This window comes from Suncus etruscus, chromosome 9 (assembly GCF_024139225.1).
Source record: "Suncus etruscus isolate mSunEtr1 chromosome 9, mSunEtr1.pri.cur, whole genome shotgun sequence".
NCBI classification, from domain to species: Eukaryota; Metazoa; Chordata; class Mammalia; order Eulipotyphla; family Soricidae; genus Suncus; species Suncus etruscus.
Genome location: NC_064856.1, coordinates 58039316 through 58064543, shown reverse-complemented (window position 1 = coordinate 58064543; position 25228 = coordinate 58039316). Strand labels below are relative to the sequence as shown.

Below are 25228 nucleotides of genomic sequence, written 5' to 3'. Positions count from 1 at the left end.
TGGAACATTGTATCACTGAAACTCAGTTATCAACAAATTTTTAACTGTCTATTGGTGATTTAATTAAAATTTTTGTTTTAAGTTTGGTGTCTTCTTTGTAAACAGAAGTTAAATGATAAATAAAAAAAATGGAGGAACTGGGAATTTTGGTCTGCACCACCAGGTGCAGGTTTACTCAAGGTTTACTCCTGATTCTGTGCTCAGGGATCACTCCTGAAGGGGCTCAGGGTGATTGGCTCAAATTCTAGTCAGCCATATGCAAGGCAAGAGTCCTACATGTTAATCCCTCTCTGGTCCTTGAAAAGATTCTTGGTATGAATTAGTGAATGGATGATTTCTTTTCTCTTCCCCATGAAGATTTATATTAAAATTTGTAATATATTTTTCTAAAACAATAATATCAAACCAAAATGATTCTTAATTACAGTAATAATTATTTTGTATTAAAATGTTTAATAATACTGAAACAGATATATGAAATATGTGTAGTCTTCTATTTGATTTTTCCCCAGATCACAATATTTCTTACCTAGGATAGCTAGATATTTGTTAATATTGGATGCTCATCTCATGTATTGCACAGAAACATAGCAACTTTATTTTCTTAATCCAGGAAATCTATACCTTTGGCAGAATATTGGGGAAAGGTAGCTTTGGACTGGTCATTGAAGCTACAGACAAGGAAAAAGGAACTAAATGGGCAATTAAAAAAGTGAACAAAGAGAAGGTAAGATAAAACAGCAGCCTGTGGAATGGATTACACCAAACTCATCTTGAGGATCTAGCTGGACTTCATGCTCCCTGGACAACTGTTGTTTCTCTAGCTTTCTGGAAAGTAGTTATTAGTTCTTGTTAGTTCTTTAATTTTAACTTTCAATTAGTTCTTTTTCTTAATATAGTTAAAATAGTTGGTCATCATACATTTATTTTTCAGGTAAGTGGAAGTGAAATTATTTAAAAAAAAGAAAAAAGAAAAAGATAAAAGGAAGAAGAAAAAAGTACAGCAGCAAAAATACTTGTAATATTATTATATCTTGCAATGAGGTCATTATCAGAAGGTTTTTTAGTAAGCTCTTGTTGCTAATTGACCCTTCTGTTATGGCATTTGTTTATGAATATAAGGCAGCTTTAGATACACATTGGCATCCAAATTGGTATATTTGTAAAGGGATATCAGTAATAAAGAAAATTTGGTCCAGGAATTACAAGCACTAATTCTGATATTCTGGATTTTGTGGGATGAGGTTTGATGGCCAGGGCTTCTGGAAATTTGAGAAGCAGGTGAGGAGGGTTCACACACTCATTCCAATAAAGTCCTAGAGATGTCAACCTAAATACTGGCATACATGGAATTTGGTCAAATTGGTGTCTCTGCACAGAGCTGTAAATGAATGGTGAACCTGGGCCATTGGTAAAGCGGCTATTGTGGGTGATGGATAGCCAATACCACTAAATACAGGTCAAGGTTACTAACGTGTATATGATAGGGTTGTAGATTGAAATCTAGATTTCAGCTAGAAATGCTAATGAGTTCTACTGTGCTAATTTCTTGTCCTAGTATTTCTTCTGTTTCTTTTTTTGCCTAGTGTTCATTTGTTCCCCCCCACCCTTTTTAGTTTAACTACTTTCTACGTCACTAGCTACAATTTTCTTCACTTCTGTCTACTCTAGTCCTCACTGGAGAATAGTCTTACCTTTAAGAAGAGTCTTGAAATTTGAGAGTGTCAAGTTTTACATTAATCATTTTATCAACTTTTAAAAATTTCTCCCAGGGTGGATGGTGATTCAAATCCCAGCATACCATATGGTCTCCCAAAACCAACAAGAGCGCTAGCCAAGGAAGGACCACGGTTCGATCCCCTGGCGTCCCATATGGTCCCCCAAGCCAGGGGCAATTTCTGAGCTCTTAGCCAGGAGTAATTCCTGAGCATCAAACGGGTGTGGCCCGAGAACCCCCCCAAAACCCAAAACAAAACAAAACAAAAAACCACAAACAAACAAAACCCCCCAAAAAACAAAACACAACTTAAAAAATTCTATACATGGTTAAAAACCAGAAGATGACATTATGGTCCTTTTTTCCTTGGATTTGTGATAAGCATCACATTTATGAAACAGTATTTTATATATCATTTAAAACAACTTTTAACAAAGTATATATTATTTCTCCCTAATGTATAATAAATTATAAATCTTCATTAACGTAGAGTGGAGAGATAGTTTAAACTTGCAGGGATCCTCAAACTTTTTAAACAGGGGGACAGTTCACTGTTCTTCAGACTGTTGGAGGGCCAGATTATAGTAGAAACAAAAATTATGAACAAATTTCTATGCACACTGCATATATCTTATTTAGAAGTGAAGAAACAAAATGGGAATAAATACAATATGTGACCCGCGGGCTGTAGTTTGAGGACCATTGGAAAGGACCAGAGTGCAAACTCTAGAATTCCTTATTTGATTCTTGTCACTACATGGCCACTCCCCCAGTAGCAACACTGCATTGCCTACTGGGCACAGAATTGTGTAAAGTCTGTATTTCTGGGCCTAACATGGTAGGGTGTGGGCCTGGTACACACCTTTAGGAGGCTCCATTCCTTCCCTTTTCATTAAATTGGTTTTTCTCCTGACTTTTTTGACCATACCCAGCAGTGCTCATGGCTTAATTCAAGTTCTGTGCTCAAAGATTACCCTGGTGGGACTTGGGAGGTCTTATGGGGGGCCAGAGATCAAACTTGGGTTAGCTACAAGGCGTACATACAAGACAAGCACTATACCCACTGTACTATCAGTCTGATCCCTCAAGTTGATTTTTAAAGTCAAGCTACCACACAGTGATACAATGCATGACTAAGTGTAAAACAAAATCTCATTGCGTACTGTGTTTTGATAGCTATCTAGTTTGATTTATGCACATATATATATATATATAAATTAAAAGACTTTATTATCATCCACCTCCAGTACACTTCTCTTCCTTCCCCCAAATATCCCAATGCCCTTGCCGTTAAGCCCTCCCACTCCCCAAAATTAATAGTGTCAATCAGTTCTCCTGTTATGTTGCTTTTGATCCTTTGTTATACCTTGCTATTTATCTTTTATTTTTAATTTAGCAAATAGATTTATTTTGCTCTGTAGAGGATTGCTATCTATCTTTAAGTCTGTAATATAAGAGGGATCATTCTATATCTCTTTCTAACTATCACTCAGTCTGATATCCTCTAGTTCCAACTGTATTGGTGAAAATTGTGACATTTTGTTTTTCCTTAGAGTTTAATAGTATTCAATTGTATATACAACAATTTTATCCATAGTAAAAGTTCATTTATCCATAGTAGAGCATATGGATCATTTACATATCTTGGCTGTTTTACTAAGCACTGTGATGAACACAGATGCACATATTTTCCTTCAAATTAATGTATTTTGGGGGGCTAGATGCCAAGAAGTGGTATTGCTAGGTCATATGGGAGTTTTGTTCTTATTTTTTTGAGAGATCTCCATATGATGGTTATAGAGATTGGGTTAGATAATATCTTACAGAGGATGATTTCATTTCTCACCATACCCTATCAGTATTGACTGTTTCCATACTTTTTTTTTTTTTTTTGGTTTTTGGGTCACACCTGGCAGCGCTCAGGAGCCTCCTGGCTCCATGCTCAGAAATTGCTCCTGACAGGCTCGGGGAACCATATGGGATGCTGGGGTTCGAACCACTGTCCTTCTGCATGCAAGGCAAATGCCTTACCTCCATCCTAACTCTCCAGCCCCAATGTTGTTTTGATTTATATTTCTTTAATCATAAGTGATGGTGAGCACTTTTCTATATGCCTATTGGTCATTGGGAAATTTCATCTCCTCACCTCATATGTGGATGGGATCATTAGAATTTTTGTTGTTGATTTTTATGAGTACTATAGAGATCTTTGGTATGAACCTTTTATCTGATGTATTGTGTACAAATATTTTCTCCCATTTAAAAGGGGTCTTTATTGTAGCTTGGTTTTTTTTACTACTAGCTTTCTCTATTGACTTTTTATTTTTTAAGAGTTTTTTTTGTTTTGGTTGAATCTTTAGGGTTTTCAGTGTATAGTATCATTGTCTGCAAATAATGATAGCTTGACTTTAAAGTGGATTACCTTTAGATTACAGCAGAATTCATAAACTTCATTGAGGAAAACACTGGAAGAACTCTCCAAGAAATTGACTGCAGAGGAGTCTTCAAAGAGATGACCACAGAGGCAAAGAAACAAAACAAACAAATGGGACTATATAAAACTAAAAATTTCCTACACAGCAAAATAAACTCAATAGTTTCTCCTATATTCTCTTTATTTTTCCTTGCTTTCTTTTTTTAATTTCCTCCTCCTTCTTGCTGGTTTTATTTGATGTATCTTTAAATGCACCAATTTACTTCACCTACACTGCTTCTAAGGCATTTTACTGCACTTTTAAGTTCTGTTACTTTTTTTTGAATGATTTTTTTCATTTTTCCCCACTAATCTCTTTTCACCTTTATTGATTCATTGCTTGAATATCTGTTTCAGATAATGGAGCATTGATATGCTTGCTGTCCTACAGGTTTTTTTTTTTAAGTAGATCTGTTGTCTTTTTGTAATTCCACTGGATTTTTGTTGGCTTCTGTTGGCATCTCTGTTCATTTGTTTCCTCATTTTCATAGATGCCATATTCACCATTCATGAGGGTTAGACAGATCTGTGTTGTTTATGCCTAGATGATATTCTTATTTTTAGTGCTGAAAAGGCTCTGGAAGATCCTGGAACCTTCGCTTCCATGGCAAGTGTGCTAGATCCCAAGTTTTAGTATTTTTGTTTGTAATATAGTTGTAAGATTGTGGCTGTGTGACTGTGTGATTTGAGCTTTCTGGGATAGCTGTTCACACAGAAAGCCTGATTGGGATCAGGACAGGTGGAACAAACTGGATTGCTACCTGAAGATAACACAGGAAAGGTGTCAGTAGTGTTTTATCTCCTGGAGCTACACTGGAGCTTTAAAAACAACTGAGCTGTGCTTTATGGTGTCTCAAATATTTTTTAAAAATATGTATATTATATATAAATATATGTATTTAACATATCCCTTGGTTTATATCCCTGGAAAGTAGAATGTTTTTATTATGCTAACATTAAAGCATGCTATGGTATAAGGAATATATATAAATAAATATATTAATATTTTAATAATTGGGGCATGAGTGGTGGCACAGCAGTTGGACATTTGCCTTGCACATGGCTGACCTAGGATGGACCATGGCTTGATTCACCCCTCTGGCATCCCATGTGGTCCCCCAAGCCAGGAGTGAATTTTGAGCCCATAGCCAGGAGTACCCCTTGAGTGTCACCAGGTGTGACCCCAAAATAAAAAATAATTTAATAACTTGGGGTCAGAAAAATTATGTTATAATTTATAGGAATAGTCCAAAAACAATTGTGACTTATATATACATAAAAACTAGGCAAAGCGGATCAGGGATGTAGTTTAGCAGTATAGCTATTGCCTTCTTGTCTTACATATATGAGATCTTGAATGATCCCCACTACGGTACTTTAAAAATATTGGACAAAGGAAATATATATCTTATAAAATCTTATAAAAATAACTTGCATGTTATTTTTCTACTGTTTACATTATAACAGAACAAACATTACTGTTTTATACATATTGTGATGCTTCACCATGTCTATTCCCAGAATATGCTCTATCTTGAATGCTCAAGATTCCCCTCCCTTGACATCCATGTCTTTACCCCCCAGAACCTTTAGATTACAATCTTACTGACCATGTCTCTGGTGTTTTCCATTGGAAATAATCTGAACCCTTTTATTTTATTATACCCTATAAATGAGTGAGACTATCTGTTATTTGTATTTTTTTCTGACTCAATTTTATAGTATCGCAGCGAACTACATGATTTTATTTTTTCTCACAGCTGAGTAATATTCCTTTGGTATATGTACAATCATCTCTTGATCTACTCATTTATTTGCTGTTACTTGGGAGTTTTCAGTTTTGCTGGAAAATTGGATTGTTTCCAGAGCTTTGTTATTATAAATAATATTGCAGTATATATAGCACATAGTGAAATTGTTCTTGATTTTTTTAATTAGTCTCCAAATAAGTCTACTTTCTATATAGATTGAACCAAGGGACAATCCTACCAATGGTAAATAAGTTTTCCTCCTACCTTGCCAGTGTTTATTGACTTTTTAATATAGGCCATTGTCTCTGGTATGAGGTGATACCTTATTCTCACTTTTTTGGGGGACACCACTAGCAGTGGTAGGACATTTCTTTCTTTGTGTTTAGTGGTCACTTCTGGCAGGTTTTGGGGTACCATACAGGGAAACAAGAATTAAACCCATGTTGGTTGTATTCAAGGAAAGCACCCTGCCTGGTGTACTGTTTCTCAGGCCCCCTTATTGTCTTTTTCCCTGAATTTCCCTGGTAATCAATGATGGTAAACTTTCTTTTGTATTCATGTTGGCCATCTTTAAGTCATCTCTGAGAACCTCTTGGTTCACTAACTCTCCCTATTTATAAATAATTTTTTGTATTGTAGCTGCTATTATTAAACTATGAGAGTGCTTTGTAAATATTGGTTCTGTTTGGTAAGTGGTGTATGAATCTTTTTACCAATTAGAGGGGTGTCATTTTATTTTAGGGCCATTTGTTTAATTGTGGTGAGGAGTTTTACTTTGATGTTGTCACATTTTTTTATTTCAGTTTTTGATCTCTTTGCCAAAGTGATTTTATCACTCAGAAACCCTTGGAGGTATAGACCCTGCAGAGTCCAGCCTATTTTCCCAAATGCATTTTGAAGAAACGGGTTTGAGTTGACCTTTATTAATGGTGGAAACATGATAATCTGAGAGGTTATTTAATGCGATTTCTGTGTTCTTGATTTAATGGCGAATTGTTCTGTGTACAGCAGCTAGTCTATTCTCAAGAATGATTAATGATTAATGTGCACTAGGAAGCAAGAGTGCTCAACATTTTTTGGGGGGTGGGAGGATCGCTGTTTGACTCATTCAGTGGTAAAAAAAATGGTAATAAAAGTACTACTTTAGTGTTGTTATTGATATTTTTTCTCAGACCTACAAGTTACTTTAGATTTATTAATAATCCTTCATCTGATCCATATCTGTTAATAAGTATTAAATCACCTTAGTGTATACAACTTTTAGTCATTACATAATGTTATATATTTCTTAGATTATCTTGTTTTTTAAGTTTAATCACCATATTTACAAAACATTTTATATTAGCTTTTAGTCATAGAATGTACACCATCTATCATGCAGTGAGATCTTCCCACCACCAATGTCCCCTCATTCCCTCCCTGAGCCAACCTCTGCCCAGTCTAGCATTCTTCCTCTTTCCCTCACTATCATTGTCATGGTAGTTATCATTGTGGTTATTGCTCTAGCTGCATTCACCGCTCTTTGTCGCTCTTTGTGGCAAGCTTTATGTCATGAACTGGTCCTCCAAGCATTCAGCATTATTATCTCTGCATATTATTGCAATATTGTCTTTTATTTTTCTTCTATCCCTCAGATGAGTGAAACTATTCTATGTCTATCCCTCTCCCTCTGGCTCATTTCAGTCAGCATAATAGTCTTCATGTAAAACCATGGATAGGCACATTTTATGACTTCATTTTTTCTAATAGCTGCATACTATTCCATTGTGTAAATGTATCACAGTTTCTTTAGTAACTCATCTGTTGTTGGGAACCTGGATAGTTTTCAGATTCTGGCTATTGTAAATAGTGCTGTGATAAATATAAGGGTGCAGAGGGCAGTTTTGTATTGTGCTTTTGTGTTCCTAGGTAAATCCCTAGACATGGTTTTGCTGTATCAGATGGGAGCTCAAATTTTGCCTTTTGGAGGAGTATCATATTGTTTTCCAGAAAGGCTAGACTAAATAGCATTTCCATCAGCAGGAAATGATAGTTCCTTTCTCTCTGCATTCGTGCCAGCACTAGTTATTCTGGTTTGTGATGTGTGCCAGTCTCTGTGATGTGAGATAATATCTCATTTTTTGTTTTGTTTTGTTTTGTTTTTAGGCCACACCCAGTAATGCTCAGGAGTTACTCCTGGATATGTGCTCAGAAACAGCTCCTTGCTTGGGGGATCATATGGGACACTGGGCAATCCTACGTCAGCCATGAGCAAGGCAAATGCCCTACCGCTGCACCACCACTCCTGTCCCTGATTTGTAGTTTTCTTTGTAAAAGCCTTTTACCTCTTTAGCTAATTTGATACCAAGGTATTTGAGTTTCTGTGGTATTTCTGTGAATTGTTTTTTAATGTCTAATTCTTTTTTATCTTTATTTATATATAAGAGGACCATTGATGTGTGTGTGTTAATTTTGTAGGCTACCATTTTGCTGTACAAGTCTATTATTTCAGAAGCTTTTTGATAGTCACTAGAGTTTTATAGTATCATGTCATCTATAACTTAACTTAACTTCTTCCTTTCCTATCTGAATGCCCTTAATATCTTTTTCTTGCTTAATTGCTATGGCAAGTATTTCCAGTACTATGTAAAGTGTTGGCGAGATGGGACAGCCTTTGTCTTGTGCCAGATTTTAGAGGATTTTTAGATTTTTAGCTTTTCCCCTGGAGTATATTATTTGCCATGGGCTTGAGATAATGGCCTTAACAATATAGATAAAAGTTTCTTCTATTGCCATCTTGTTGAGAGTTTTTTTTTTTTATCATAATGGGTGTTGGACCTTATCAAATGTTTCTCTGCATCTATTGATGTGATCATTTGGTATTAATTTCTTTCCTTTTAATTATATGGTGTATTTCATTGATTGATTTACATATGTTAAACCATCCTTGCATCTTTGGGATGAGTACTACTTGGTCATGTTATGACCTTCTTGATGTGACATTGGACCCTGTTTGCCATTATGCCTTTCTACACATATATTAGCAATTATTTAAATATTTTTCTGTTACCTCTTTGGGTGCATATATGTTTTGAGTGTGATTTCTTCCTGGTACACATATCCCTTAATTATCAAGAAGTGTCCATCTCTGTCTCTTATCACCGTTTTAAGTCTAAAGTCTGTGCCAGGTATAAGTATGGCCATACTTATTCTTTAAAAGAGTTGTTTGCTTGAATGATTGTTCATAACAATTGTTGAATAATTGTGTTTCATTTGACTTTGAGTCTATGTTTGCTATGACTATTCAAATTTGTTTCTTGGAAGCAGAACATTGAATTCAACATTTTTTTAATCTATTTTGCTACTCTGTTTCTTTTAATGTGCATTTAGTTCATTGACATTGAGAGATATGATTATAAATGAATTTACTGTCATCTTTTTAAAAAGAGTTGAGTTTGGTGTGTCTTGGGGTCTGCTTTGCCTTAAAGCAGACCTTCAGTTCCTTTATGGTTGGTTTTGAGTATGTAAATCTCCTCAGCTATAGTTGTTTATATATGAAGCTGTGTATCTTTCCTCAATCCTGAATGTAAGTCTTACTGGCTGAACTACTCTTGGTGAATCATTCATTCCGTTGAGTTTTGTCACTATATCCACTCATGCCTTTGGGATTTTAGGGTTGCTTGTGATAAATCTGCTGTAAACTTTAAGAATTCTCCTTTGTACATAATTTCCCTTTTTGATCTTGCTGCCTTCAGTATTCCATCCCTGTCTTTGGAATTCTTCATTATTATGAGTAGGATGTTCCTTGTGGTGTTTACCTTTGGGTCGCTTTTACCTGGTATTCTTTGGGCATGTAGTATTTGGTTGCATGCACTCTTTAGCTCTGGGAGTTTTTCCTGCAATGATGTCCTTGACTATTGATTTTTCTTTTTTTTTCTTTTTTTTGAAAAGAAGCAATAAATCATTGTTTAAACAATCTACAAAGTACAAGACATGAAGACATTATGTAAATAAAAATAAGCCTCTCATGATTCTTTACAATTGTTGGATTTTGTGAAAATTTAATCTAAAGGAATGAATTGCTAAAGCAGGTTGTCATCTTATAATTTAAAGTTTGTGCGAAAAGTATTTAAAAATCAATTATTATGTGATATGTGATATTTTCTTAAAAAAACATGTGGAAATAATAGATTTACACTCATAATAGATAACATTGGTATAAAATGCATACAAATTTTGAAGATTTCTATCAACATAATCAAAGAAAAGTTTAAAAATTTGCATTCATGAGGTAAATTATAGCAAATTAAAACAATTAAGAGAACTGGGGTCAGAGCGATAGTACAGTGGATAGGACATTTGCCTTGCAAGTGGCTTACCATGTTTTAATCCCTGGCTTCCCATATGGTACCCCAAGCCTGCCAGCAGTGGTTTCTGAGTGCACAGCCAGAGAAAACCCTGGACACCACCGGATGTGGCCCCAATACAACAAATTTAGAAAACCTAAGTGTAGAAAATCCAACATTAAATAAAACAAAGAACAACAAAATTAGCCTATAAATGTTAATAATCATTGTTTCACAAAGTTTTAGAAGTTTCTTGTGGAAAATTATTCAAAAGTGATTCATGATACTTTCTACACAATCAAGGTTTCATCTTTAAAGGAAAAAAATTATCCTTGTTAAGGCAAAAGGATAAGACTTTTACAGCAAAATGGAAGAAAATTACAAATTTTTTAAAATTTATTTAAACACCTTAATTACATACATGATTGTGTTTGGGTTTCAGTCGTGTAAAGAATACCACCCATCACCAGTGCAACATTCCCATCACCAATGTCCCAAGTCTCCCTTCGCCCCACCCGACCCCCGGCTGTACTCTAGACAGGCTCTCCATTTTCCTCATACATTCTCATTATTAGGACAGTTCAAAATGTAGTTATTTCCCTTACTAAACTCATCACTCTTTGTGGTTTACTTCCTGAGGTGAGCTGGAACTTCCAGCTCTTTTCTCTTTTGTGTCTAAAATTATTATTATAAGGGTGTCTTTCATTTTTCTTAAAACCCATAGATGAGTGAGACCATTCTGCGTTTTTTTCTCTCTCTCTGACTTATTTCACTCAGCATAATAGATTCCGTGTACATCCATGTATAGGAAAATTTCATGACTTCATCTCTCCTGACAGCTGCATAATATTCCATTGTGTATATGTACCACAGTTTCTTTAGCCATTCGTCTGTTGAAGGGCATCATGGTTGTTTCCAGAGTCTTGCTATGGTAAATAGTGCTGCAATAAATATAGGTGTAAGGAAGGGGTTTTTGTATTGTATTTTTGTGTTCCTAGGGTATATTCCTAGGAGTGGTATAGCTGGATCGTATGGGAGCTCGATTTCCAGTTTTTGGAGGAATCTCCATATCGCTTTCCATAAAGGTTGAACTAGACGGCATTCCCACCAGCAGTGGATAAGGGTTCCTTTCTCTCCACATCCCCGCCAACACTGTTTATTCTCATTCTTTGTGATGTGTGCCATTCTCTGGGGTGTGAGGTGGTATCTCATTGTTGTTTTGATTTGCATCTCCCTGATGATTAGTGATGTGGAACATTTTTTCATGTGTCTTTTGGCCATGTGTATTTCTTCTTTGTCAAAGTGTCTGTTCATTTCTTCTCCCCATTTTTTGATGGGGTTAGATGTTTTTTTCTTGTAAAGTTCTGTCAGTGCCTTGTATATTTTGGAGATTAGCCCCTTATCTGATGGGTATTGGGTGAATAGTTTCTCCCACTCAGTGGGTGGCTCTTGTATCCTGGGCACTATTTCCTTTGAGGTGCAGAAGCTTCTCAGCTTAATATATTCCCATCTGTTAATCTCTGCTTTCACTTACTTGGAGAGTGCACTTTCCTCCTTGAAGATGCCTGTAATGTCCTGGAGTGTTTTGCCTATGTGCTGTTCTATATATCTTATGGTTTTGGGGCTGATATCGAGGTCTTTAATCCATTTGGATTTTACCTTCGTACATGATGTTAGCTGGGGGTCTAAGTTCAATTTTTTGCAAGTGGCTATCCAATTGTGCCAACACCACTTGTTGAAGAGGCTTTCCCTGCTCCATTTAGGATTTCCTGCTCCTTTATCAAAAATTAGATGGTTGTATGTCTGGGGAACATTTTCTGGGTATTCAAGCCTATTCCACTGATCTGAGGACCTATCCTTATTCCAATACCATGCTGTTTTGATAACTGTTGCTTTGTAGTACAGTTTAAAGTTGGGGAAAGTAATTCCTCCCATATTCTTTTTCCCAATGATTGCTTTAGCTATTCGAGGGTGTTTATTGTTCCAAATGAATTTCAAAAGTGTCTGATCCACTTCTTTGAAGAATGTCATGGGAATCTTTAGAGGGATGGCATTAAATCTGTATAATGCCTTGGGGAGTATTGCCATTTTGATGATGTTAATCCTGCCAATCCATGAGCAGGGTATGCGTTTCCATTTCCGTGTGTCCTCCCTTATTTCTTGGAGCAGAGTTTTATAGTTTTCTTTGTATAGGTCCTTCACATATTTAGTCAAGTTGATTCCAAGATATTTGAGTTTGTGTGGCACTATTGTGAATGGGGTTGTTTTCTTAATGTCCATTTCATCCTTATTACTATTGGTGTATAGAAAGGCCATTGAATTTTGTGTGTTAATTTTGTAGCCTGCCACCTTGCTATATGAGTCTACTGTTTCTAGAAGCTTTTTGATAGAGTCTTTAGGGTTTTCTAAGTAGAGTATCATGTCATCTGCAAACAGTGAGAGCTTGACTTCTTCCTTTCCTATCTGGATTCCCTTGATATCCTTTTCTTGCCTAATCGCTATAGCAAGTACTTCCAGTGCTATGTTGAATAGGAGTGGTGAGAGAGGACAGCCTTGTCTTGTGCCAGAATTTAGAGGGAAGGCTTTCAGTTTTTCTCCATTGAGGATAATATTTGCCACTGGCTTGTGGTAGATGGCCTTCACTATATTGAGAAAGGTTCCCTCCATTCCCATCTTGCTGAGAGTTTTGATCAAGAATGGGTGTTGGACCTTATCAAATGCTTTCTCTGCATCTATTGATACGATCATGTGGTTTTTATTTTTCTTGTTATTGATGTTGTGTATTATGTTGATAGATTTACGGATGTTAAACCAGCCTTGCATTCCTGGGATGAAACCTACTTGATCGTAGTGGATGATCTTCTTAACGAGGCATTGAATCCTATTTGCCAGGATTTTGTTGAGGATCTTTGCATCTGCATTCATCAGTGATATTGGTCTGTAATTTTCTTTTTTGGTAGCGTCTCTGTCTGGTTTAGGTATCAAGGTGATGTTGGCTTCATAAAAGCTATTTGGAAGTGTTTCTGTTTGTTCAATTTCATGAAAGAGTCTTGCCAAGATTGGCAGTAGTTCCTCTTGGAAAGTTTGATAGAATTCATTAGTGAATCCATCTGGACCTGGGCTTTTGTTTTTCGGCAGACATTTATTTGATTACTGTTTTAATTTCATCAATGGTGATGGGGGTGTTTAGATATGCTACATCCTCTTCCTTCAACCGTGGAAGATTATAAGAGTCCAAGAATTTATCCATTTCTTCCAGGTTCTCATTTTTAGTGGCGTAGAGTTTTTCAAAGTAGTTTCTGATTACCCTTTGAATCTCTGTCATATCAGTAGTGATCTCTCCTTTTTCATTCCTGATACGAGTTATCAAGTTTCTTTTTCTCTCTTTCTTTGTTAGGTTTGCCAGTGGTCTATCAATCTTGTTTATTTTTTCAAAGAACCAACTTCTGCTTTCGTTGATCTTTCGGATTGTTTTTGAGTTTCCACTTCGTTGATTTCTGCTCTCAGCTTTGTTATTTCCTTTTGTCTTCCTATTCTTGGGTCCTTTTGTTGAGCATTTTCTAGTTCTATTAGCTGTGTCATTAAGCTACTCAGGTAAGCTCCTTCTTCCTTCCTGATGTGTGCTTGCAAAGCTATAAATTTCCTCTCAGTACTGCTTTTGCTGTGTCCCATAAGTTCTGATAGTTTGTGTCTTTATTGTCATTTGTTTCCAGGAACCTTTTGATTTCCTCCTTGATTTCATCTCGGACCCACTGGTTATTGAGCATGAGGCTGTTTAACTTCCAGGTGTTAAAGTGTTTCTTCTGAGTCCCTTTGGAGTTCACAAATAATTTCAGAGCCTTGTGGTCAGCGAAGGTAGTCTGCAAAATTTCTATCCTCTTGATCTTATGGAGGTATGTTTTATGTGCCAGCATGTAGTCTATCCTGGAGAATGTCCCATGTACATTGGAGAAGAATGTGTATCCAGGTTTCTGGGGATGGAGTGTCCTATATATATCCACTAGGCCTCTTTCTTCCATTTCTCTCCTCAGGTCTAGTATATTCTTGTTGGGTTTCAGTCTGGTTGACCTATCCAGTGTTGACAAAGCCGTGTTAAGGTCCCCCACAATTATTGTGTTGTTATTGATATTATTTTTCAGATTTGTCAACAGCTGTATTAAATATTTTGCTGGCCCCTCATTCGGTGCATATATGTTTAGGAGAGTGAATTCTTCCTGCTCTACGTACCCCTTGATTAATATAAAATGTCCATCTTTGTCCCTTACAACCTTCCTGAGTATAAAGTTTGCATTATCTGATATTAGTATGGCCATTCCAGCTTTTTTATGGGTGTTGTTTGCTTGGATAATTTTTCTCCAGCCTTTTATTTTGAGTCTATGTTTGTTCTGACTATTCAGGTGCGTTTCTCGTAGGCAGCAGAATGTTGGATTGAGTTTTTTGATCCATTTAGCCACTCTGTGTCTCTTAAATGGTGCATTTAGTCCATTGACGTTGAGAGAAAGAATTGTCCTGGGATTTAACGCCATCTTTATTTCAAAATTTGGTGTGTCTTTTGGGTAGTCTTTTCTTAGATTAGGTCTTTCAGTTTTTCTCTTAAGACTGGCTTTGTGTCTGTGAAGTTTCTGAGCTGTTTTTTGTCTGTGAAGCCATGTATTCTTCCGTCAAACCGGAAAGTGAGTTTTGCTGGGTATAGTATTCTGGGTGAAGCATTCATTTCATTCAGTCTTGTCACAATATCCCACCACTGCTTTCTGGCATTGAGTGTTTCTGGTGACAGGTCTGCTGTAAATCTCAGGGAAGCTTGCTGAACGTGATTTCCCCTTTTGATCTTGCTGTTTTCAGAATTCTGTCTCTATCTGTGGGATTTGTCATTGTGACTAGGATGTGTCTTGGGGTGGTTTTTCTGGGGTCTCTTTTGGTTGGTACTCTCCGGGCATGCAGGATTTGATCGCATATATTCTTTAGCTCTGGAAGTTTCTCTTTAATGATGTTCTTGACCGTTGATTCTTCCTGGAAATTTTCTTCCTGGGTCTCTGGGACTCCAATGATTCTTAAGTTGTTTCTGTTGATCTTATCATAGACTTCTATTTTCATCTGTTCCTATTCTTTGACTAATTTTTCCATTGTCTGTTCATTTGCTTTAAGTTTTTTGTCCAATCTCTCCTGCTGTATGGAATTGTTATGTATCTCATCTTCCACAGCACCAAGTCTATTCTCAGCTTCTGATACCCTGTCCCAGAGCTTATCCATTTTGTCATTCACTTCGTTTACTGACTTTTTCAGTCCTGTTAGTTGACATGTTATTTCAGTTTGGAGTTTTGTGATTTCTGTCTTCATATTTTCTTGGTTCTTATTAGTGTTCTGTTCAACTCGATCCATGGTTTCTTGGAGTCCGTTGAGCATCTTCCATATTGCTAGTCTAAAGTCCTTATCTGAGAGGTTGATTAGTTGGTTGGTCATTATCTGGTCCTCAGAATTGTCATCTTCATTCTCTATGTCTGATGCTTGCCTGCGTTGTTTCCCCATTGTCACACTTGTATTGTGGGTTTTTCTACGTGTTGTGGTGGTATTCATTGTCTATATGATGCAGGCAGCACACTCCTCTGGCTCCTCCCTTTCTGGATGGGCTGACTTGCCTCTAAGGGAGGGGAGTCCTCCGTGGATGAAGCCTCACACTGGGTCAAATCTTAGGCCCGAGCATGCAACAGAGAAGACAGTCCGGAGAGAAATGTTTGCTTCTGTGATATAGCGCCGTTCTTAGTGTGATTTTTCCTTCTTGTTGCAATGGAGTTCTTTCCTTAGAAAGAGTGCATGGCCGCGTAGCGAAGCTACGTGGCCGTGCTCCGCTAGAGCCTCTTTTTGCCCCACTCGCAAGAGTTTCACGCAACAGGACAGTAGACAGACATAGACAGGTCACACTCACAGTTTTTCACAGTTGGGCCCCACTGGGCCGGTGTACTTTCGCGGATTTTCCCCGCCTGGTGTCACACACAGGGAGCTGGCTTTTGCAAATATTTGCCGGTTTTGACTATTGATTTTTCTTGCAGATTTTCTTCCTGGGTCTCTTGGGCTTCAGAGATTCTCATGTTGTTCCTATGAAGTTTATCACAGACATATGTTTATCTGATCACATTATTTGAGGATATTTTTCATCATCTGACCATTTGTTTTAAGGCTATTTTCCAGCTTCTTCTGCTGTCTGGAGTTATTATATTCTCATCTTCCAGATCACTGATTCTGTCTTCAGCAGATGTTACTCTGATAGTGAGCCTTTCAGTGAGGTTTTCATCTGGGCTACCAAGTTTTTTTAGCCCTGATGTTTCGGTTTGTAGTTTTCTTTTTATTCTTTTTTTAAAAATAATTTTTATTGAGACCAATGTGAATTATAAGTCTTTCATAGTTATATTTAAGGTGCATAGTGACAGTGAATTTGTGCAATTCCCACCACTAGTGTTGACCTCTCTCTGCCCCTGTTCCCAGCTTTCGCCCCCGTCTCCACCCTTAGCCCCTAGCTTTCGCCCCCGTCTCCACCCTTAGCCCCTTGGACTGCTAGTGTAACAAGTCCCTTTTGTGTATAGCTTGTTGTAATTTGAATCTCTTGATTCTATTGACATTGACTTTGGGTTTGATATTTAGAGCTGATCATTTTTTATTTCCACTCAGTGTTCATGAAACTGCTTGTGCCTGGCAATATCCACTTTATTTCCACCTCAATTTATAAGGCAGAACGAGCTGATTCATGTTCTATAGTTCTGTTGGAAAAAAAGTGGGGATGAGTCCCCTGTGTAGAAGCTATGAATTTAAATTTAAGAGAAGAAAGAATAAGAAAATGAAACAAATTAAAAAAATAGGAGGGAGACTGGTATGGCAAAGTGTTTTTTTTTCTTGGATATTAATTGGGGAAATTAGAAAGGAAATTCCCTTGGCCTCAGAGATACATGGTTTCTCCACCCCTTGAAGCATACTGTCATGGGTTCAAGTATAGGCTATTGCCATGTTCATTGTCAAACCCCAAGATCTTTTGATGGTTCCTGGAAATGTGCTTCTCAGTTGTAGTTGTCAAGGTCAGCCTTCTGTAATTACAGATATTGGTTTTTGCACAGGTCTTAGGCTAAAGTCTAGGATAGTCTTTATGTATTGTTCCAGAAGTTTTGCTCAATCATGGTTGTTGCAGTCAGTCTTCTGTAATTAGTGATCTTGATTTTTGCACAGGTCAAAGGACTGAGTGTCTTCTGATTTTATCTCACCATTATGTGATGAGGTTGGTGAACCTGCCCTTAGATCAGGTTGTTGCTATTTCATGTCATCAGGATGTCTTATGCACTTAGCCTGGTGCAAGTTGTTGCCAGAGTGGTATTAGGGACTTTCCCAGGGGGAGTTTGACTCTTGGTGCTGGTGCAGGGAACTGTGTCAGTTCTAAGATTGGGATACGGGGTTCAGGACTGGATGGTTGATGTCGGATCTCATGCTGTCTAAGTTGAGTACCCATGACAGTTTATGGTTGGTTTTGAGTATGTAAGTCTTCTCAGCTATTGTTATTTATATATCAAGCTGTTTATCTTTCAGGGTATGAAGTATCCTGTAAAATAAAATGTATGAGTTCTTATCCCTAGTAGATAAGAGCTTGTTTCTATACATAAAATTTCTCCATTTTAGTGTGCCTATAACAAAAAGAGATTACCGTTTTCTTTTAGATTGAAGTCTATTGTGTCTTTAATAAATTTGACTGTCCCTTCTTATTTTTAATCCCCTACCCCATCTGCTGCAGACCTTTTATCCTGATGAGATAAAAGGCCTAAGCAAACCTTAGTGGGTTCTTTTTCCCACTGGGAGTCAAGCAGGAGCATGAAGGGGCGAATATGAAATATGAATTATGAAATATGAAATAAATGAGACCACACAGAATTACATGGTGAAAACAAGAGGTGAGGCCAGAGAGAGAGCGGCCAGAGGCTTTATTGGGCCTTAAATAGATGGATATTTGGGGCGTAGCCAGGGAGAAAGAAAAAGGGGATAGACCAATGAGATCAGAGCTAGAATTAGCATGTGAAGAGACAGGTAAGGAGAAACCAGATACCTTTAAGGAAGTGGGGGGAGACAGAGATTACAAAGAGAGCTCGGCAGGAGACTTTTGGCGGGCTTTGGGCACTGTTCTTCTTTGTTAGAAATACTGAGGCTTGATTTCTAATAATGGTTAAAAATAAAGAGAGAGATAGTTACGGCCACGTTTAGAATTATAGCCAAACAATCCACGCAAAGGTCCCTCAATTTTTTCAGTCTACTATTCTCTATTGTTTTCAACTTTTATCTGTATTTATCATTACAGTTTTGGTGGGGGCCTTTTGTCAGAAAAATTTGAGTTTAGTTTTCTGACTCTTCCAGTCATTCTTTTTGTTTGTTGAATTCAGGCTATTGATATTTAACCAAATTAATGAAATAAAGTGATTTAATATATTTTTATGGGTTCTGATTGTTTTTCTAGTTAGCTTCTGTTTGATTAGCATTTTCCATGAATCTATTTAGTGTTCATTTAATGAACAAGAACTTTAGCTGTTATTTGTGAAATTTTATATCATTAAGCTGGAATAATAACCTCGTTGGTGAAGTATTTGGATACTTATTTTATTCAGTTTATTAGTTATATTATATGTAGCCTGCTGGATGTTTTTAGCCTTCTGGGTTTTATATGAAATATTTTCTCTGAATTTTATGGGGGTTCCCTTATGGATAATTTTTGGCTTTACCTTGGTTAGTCTTATTAGTATAGTATATCTTTTTATGATGTTTGCCAATTCAACTATTATACATATTTGTGTTTTTCTGCATGGGTTTATCTTAATTTTCTGAGTTTTCTGAGTTTGGTACTATAAATTGATCTTCAAATTGGTGAAATTTTCTGCTATAATAGCTATTGTCAAAACTTCTACCCCATCTCTCCTTTCTTTCCCAGTACCCCTAAATTCAGAAACTATTTCTCTTTAGATCGTTCAATAGTTATATGATGTTTTCTTCATGTTTATGCCTTCTTTTATTTGGTTCTTTTGTTCTATTATGGATTTTTTTATGTTGTCCTTTATTTCACTGATTTGTTCCTCTGTGTCTATTATTCTATTTATGTCCTTTATTGCATCTTTTTATTTCAGTTTTATTTCAGATTGGCATTTTCTTTTTTTTAAAAAAAATAATATCTTTATTTAAGCACCATGATAACAAGCATGACTGTAGTTGGGTTTCAGTCATAAAAAGACCCTTCCCCCCCCTTGACCAGTGCAACATTCCCACCACCAATGTCCCCATCTCTCTTCTTCTCCACCCCCTGTCTGTATTTGAGACAGCCATTTTACTTCTCTCACTCATTAACATTATCATGGTAGTTGTTAGTGTAGTTATTTCTCTAACTGCTCTCACCACTCTGTGGTGAGCCTCACATCCTGAGCCAGTCCTTCCGGCTCTTCTCTCTGGGTATTATAACAATAATGTCTTTTATTTTTTATAAACTTTTTAAAAGTGAGACTATTCTGCATCTATCTCTCTCCCTCTGACTTATTTCACTCAGCATAATAGTTCCCATGATCATCCATGTATAGGAAAATTTCATGACTTCATCTCTCCTGATGGCTGCATAATATTCTACAGTGTATATTGTATCACAGTTTCTTTAGACACTCATCTGTTGTTGGGCATCTTGGTTGTTTCCAGAGTCTGACTATTGTAAATAGTGCTGCAATGAATATAGGTGTGCAGAGGGCATTTTTATTGTGTTATTGAGTTCCTAGTGTATATCCCTAAGAGTGGTATAGATGGATCAAATGGAAGCTCAGCTTTTTGAGAAATCTTCATGTTGTTTTCCATAAAGACTGAAAAGATGGCATTCCTACTAGCAGTGAATGAGAGCTCTTTTCTCCTCACATCCCTGCCAGCACTGATTGTTTTTATTCTTTGTGATGTGTGCCAGTCTCTGTGGCATGAGATGGTACTTCATTGTTGTTTTGATTTGCATCTCCCTGATGATTAATGCTGTGGAGCATTTTTTCATTGTCTTTTGGCCATTTGTATTTTTTCTTTGAGGAATTGTCTGTTCATTTTTCCCCAATTATTGATAGGGTTAGATGTTTTTTTTTCTTGTAGAGTTCTGTCAGTAGCTTGTATATCTTAGATATTAGCCCCTTATCTGATGGGTATTGGGTGAATAGTTTACCCCATTCTGTGAGATTGGCATATTCTATCCAGAGTATTCTCATATTTACATTAACCTTGTTGAAATTACCCTAAATTATTTTCTTAAATTTAGTAGTCATTTCAATCGCTCTGATTTTAAATTCCTTATTCATGAGATTAGTGAGAACTTCTGCGCCTGGGGTTGTACTGGAGCTTTTATAATTTTCCATTAATGCAGGCAGGTTTTCTTTGTTATTTCTGTGGCTACAGTTTGTTCCAAATGTCGAGAATCAGGAAGATGTACTAGGTGGGTGTTCAACCAGGTACTGGTGAGTCCAGATATCGATCCTTCCCTGGGTAAGTTTATAGAGTGGTGGGAATTAGGAAGGGCAAGTTAGCACACACCGGAACCAAGTGGGTGTGCATCAGATTTCTGAAAAACCAGACACAGGTTCTTGGTTATCTTTTTATATAATAATTTCTCTATTTAAGCACCATAGTTACAAAAATGTTCATATTTGTGTTTCAGGCATTGAATGTACATCACCCTTCACCAGTATAACTGTTCCACCACCAGTGCTCCCTATTTCCCTCTTCTCCCACCCTTTGTCTGTCTTTGGGACGGGAATTCTATTTCTTTCTTTCATTATCATCGTTACTTGGTTATCTTTTAATAAGGAATCTAAAGAAAATCAAAGTAACTGACTCTTAAATTGAGCTTTGTCATAGTGATGCCCAGATGTCTAGCTATATTTCCTCATTATTTAAGGCTGGAAGCTCTGCTGTGAAGTTACTTGAACGGGAGGTGACCATCCTAAAAAGTGTGAAACATGAACACATCATACATCTGGCACAAGTGTTTGAGACTCCTAAGGTAAGGCTTTATCTAAGGTAAGGCTACTTTTTGAAATTTGTATACTACATGAATATCATTCCTTGAGGGATGCAGTTAAGTCCTTGTGATGTTCTGAACTGGAGATTGGTGAGAGAATTCCACAATATTTTATATTAATGATTGTGTAGTTAGGTGTCTAAGAATTAAATAAATGTCATTTGTTTTATTTCTGAATGGCATGTTGAAAAGTTTAAACTAGAAATCTTTATATATAGCTAAACAGTGATTAGAAGTGACTTTCCTATTGCTTTGGTTCTTGGTTTCTCCATTAAAAAATCTTGAACTGTTGCTATGTTTTTATAAGATTAACTTCATTATAAAGTTGATATGGGTGTATTTGGAATTATGTAGAGTTTTTGTCATCTTTGCCTATAACCAGTATGTTTACTCTTCCATCTTCTCTTTAAATATCTATATATTTTTTCTTTTTTCTTTTCTTCTTTCTTGTTTTTTCGGGGGGTGGGTCACACCCGGCAGCACTTAGGGGTTACTCCTGACTCTATGCTCAGAAATCGCTCCTGGCAGGCTCGGGGGGACCATAAGGGATGCCGGGATTTGAACCACCATCCTTCTGCATGCAAGGCAAATGCCCTACCTCTATGCCATCTCTCTGGCTCCCTAAACATCTATATTTTTATTTTGACTGTTGGGCTATTTTCCTTTTGGCCCTAGATTATTTACCTAAACTGAGCATTTAGGAGATTTTCTACTTAAAAGGAAGTATAATAAAGTGGTAAGGCATGTGAATTTTAAATCAGATTGTCTATATACTTGCTTTCACCACTATGAGACCATGAACAAGTTACCTAACAACTCTAAGTTTCCTTATTTGTAAAATGGATTTAGTAACATTAATTGATGGTTAAGGGATTAAATGAAAAAATAGATATAAAATTTATATATCATTAAGTGTCAGTTATTATTCATGATGTCTCATATCAGTTTCTAAAGCAGTGACAGTCAATTGAGTGATGCATAATGCTTAATTCATTAGGACTACTTATTAACTAAATAATGAATAAAGATCACAGTAATTCTGTAGGTAAAAATGTTTCTTATTCTTTCTAGTTTAGAATTGTGATGTTTATCCCTAATCATCTTTCTAGTTTTTATTACCAGGTTCAACTAATCTGGTTATGTTATGCCTTTATGCTATTTTTATCCTGCCTTCTGTGCTTATGGTCCATAGAACCACTTACATCTATGAGTTTATTATAATCACCATATTTACCAAAATCTTGTCTTTTATTTTTAAGCTTTCCCCTTCCTTCTCTCACTTTGAGTACTCTAAAGAAACAAGTTAGGTTGCTTGATATGATTGACAGCATTCTATCTTATATTCATTTTTAATATTTCCCCTTGCTTCACTAAGTGTAATTTCTATTTCAATATTTTGAATATAGTATTCATTTTTGCACCATTATATGTGCTCTTTATTTTTAATATATATTTTATTTTGGTCTTTTTAAGAAAAATTTTTATGTTTAAACATGCTCAAATTTATCCTTAAATATGTTTTATTTAATTTTTAAAATTTATTCACCAAGAAATTACAAAGTTATTCATGAATAGGTATCAGGCATAAATTTTCCAGCACCAATCCCTTCACCAGTGTCCACTTTTTTCCACCACTGCCCTACCACTTCTATTTGCCTCACATTTGTCAGTCTGTTTATATGAGAGGTACTTCTTTTTAAATTATATACACATCTACTTCTTACATATAATACATATAAGCCTTTGAATTGAGATTTACTGTACTGTTATAGAATTTTATATATAACACTTTTACTGATAGGGTTTCATATATTAAACCATCCTTCAATAATCCCTCCTCTTTCTGTTTAAATGCTTCACACCACCATAACATTGCCCCTTCCCATCTTAATTCCTAATCCCCTCAATGATATGTTTCCTGCTGAATACTAGCTCTCATATTGTTTGTATTGTCTGTGAATATTCATTATTTTACCATTATGTTTCTTTATATTTCACATGAGAGAAATTATTCTACGTTGGTCTCTCTCTGACTGAATTCACTGAGCAGAATACTCTATAGGTCCCTCCATGTACCTGAAAATTGCTTGACTTTATCTTTTATTATATTCATGTAAAATTACATTTTGTACCATATTTTCTTTATCCACTCATCTATTCTTGGACAAGTGGATTGTTTCCAAGTTTGGGCCATTGTGGATAGCACTATAAGGAAGATAAGAGTGCAAAAGATAATGGTGTCTTTTTGTTTGGGGGTCATTGGGGTATATTCCAAGAAGTGGAGTTGCTGGGTCAAACGGAACCTCAGTTCCTAGGTTTTTAGGAATGTCATATTGTTTTTCAGAAAGACTAGATCAGTTGACATTCCCATTTTCAGTGAATGAGAGTTGTATTTTTCCCAACATGCCAACACTGGTTGTTCTTGTTATTTTTTTTGTTTTGTTCTTGTTATTTTTGATGTGTGCCAGTCACTATGGTATGACATGATATCTTATTGTTTTGATTTGAATATCCCTGATGATTAATGATGTGGAACATTTTTTCATGTGACTTTTGACTATCTGTGTTTTTTGAGGAAGTTTCTATTCTCCACATTATTGGACGGGATTGTAATTTTTCTTGTAATGTTCTACTAGTGCCTTCTATATCTTTGATACTAACCCCTTTTCAGTGAGTGTTCGATGAATAATTTTTTCCCATTCTATGGGCTGTCTTTGTATCCTGGTCCATTGATCTAGAGGGGCTGTCTTTTTTCCTGTCTATGCTGTTTTAATTACTACCACTTTGTAGTATAGCTTGAAGTTGAGGAAGTGTTACTTCCTTTCTTCTTCTTCTTCTTCTTCTTCTTCTTCTTCTTCTTCTTCTTCTTCTTCTTCTTCTTCTTCTTCTTCTTCTTCTTCTTCTTCTTCTTCTTCTTCTTCTTGTTACTTCCCTTCTTCTTCTTCTTCTTCTTCTTCTTCTTCTTCTTCTTCTTCTTCTTCTTCTTCTTCTTCTTCCTTCTTCTTCTTCTTCTTCCTCTTCTTCTTCCTTCTTCTTCTTCTTCTTCTTCTTCTTCCTTCTTCTTCTTCTTCTTCTTCTTCTTCTTCTTCTTCTTCCTTCTTCTTCTTCTTCTTCCCTTCTTCTTCTTCTTCTTCTTCTTCTTCTTCTTCTTCTTCTTCTTCTTCTTCTTCTTCTTCTTCTTCTTCTTCTTCTTCTTCTTCTTCTTCTTACCAAAGTTTGCTTTTGATATTCTGGGAAGTTTATTCCATGCAAATTTCAGTAGCTGATTCCTTGAAAAATAGACAAGATTGATCGACACTACAAGATTCACACACACACAGACACACACACACACAACCCTAATAAACCAAATCAGAAATAAAAATAGGAACATATATCACAGAAATTCAAAGCATCATTAGAGATTACATTGAGAAACATGCTATGAAATTAGAGAACTTAGAAGATCTGGATAAATCCTTGGAATTCTATAAACTCCCAAGGCTGAATCAAAAATATATAGAACATCTATCTGATCACCTATCACTTTAAAAGAAATTAAAATGGTGGGACTGGAGATATAGCATAGTCGTAGGGCATTTGCCTTGCAACTGGCTGACCAACGGTGGTTCAACTCCTGGCATCCTATATGGTCCCCCGTGCCTGCCAGGAGCAGAGAGCCAGGAATAACCCCTGAGCACCACCAGTTATGGTCCAAACACAAAGCAAAACAAACAATAAAAGAAATTAAAATGGTAATTAGAAGTCTTTCTCAAAGCAAAAGCCCAGGCCCAATGGGTTCACTAGTGAGTTATTTTAAACACTTAAAGAAGACCTTTTGCCAAAATATATTTAAGGCTTTCCCAGGAAATTAAAGAAATAGTAACACTCCTAAACAGTTTCAATGAAATAAACATCACCCTGATACTAAAA

The 25228-nt window shown here is 36.3% G+C and overlaps 1 protein-coding gene across 1 annotated transcript in view; it reads left to right on the top strand.

The window, feature by feature from the left end:
* The window catches only part of STK33 (serine/threonine kinase 33), a 116465-nt gene that overhangs the window by 7830 nt on the left and 83407 nt on the right, over positions 1-25228 (top strand). Inside the window, exons 3-4 of the mRNA XM_049780662.1 lie at positions 614-727; positions 21194-21298. Coding sequence (XP_049636619.1) covers positions 614-727; positions 21194-21298 — 219 coding nt within the window. The remainder of the gene's footprint in view (positions 1-613; positions 728-21193; positions 21299-25228) is intronic.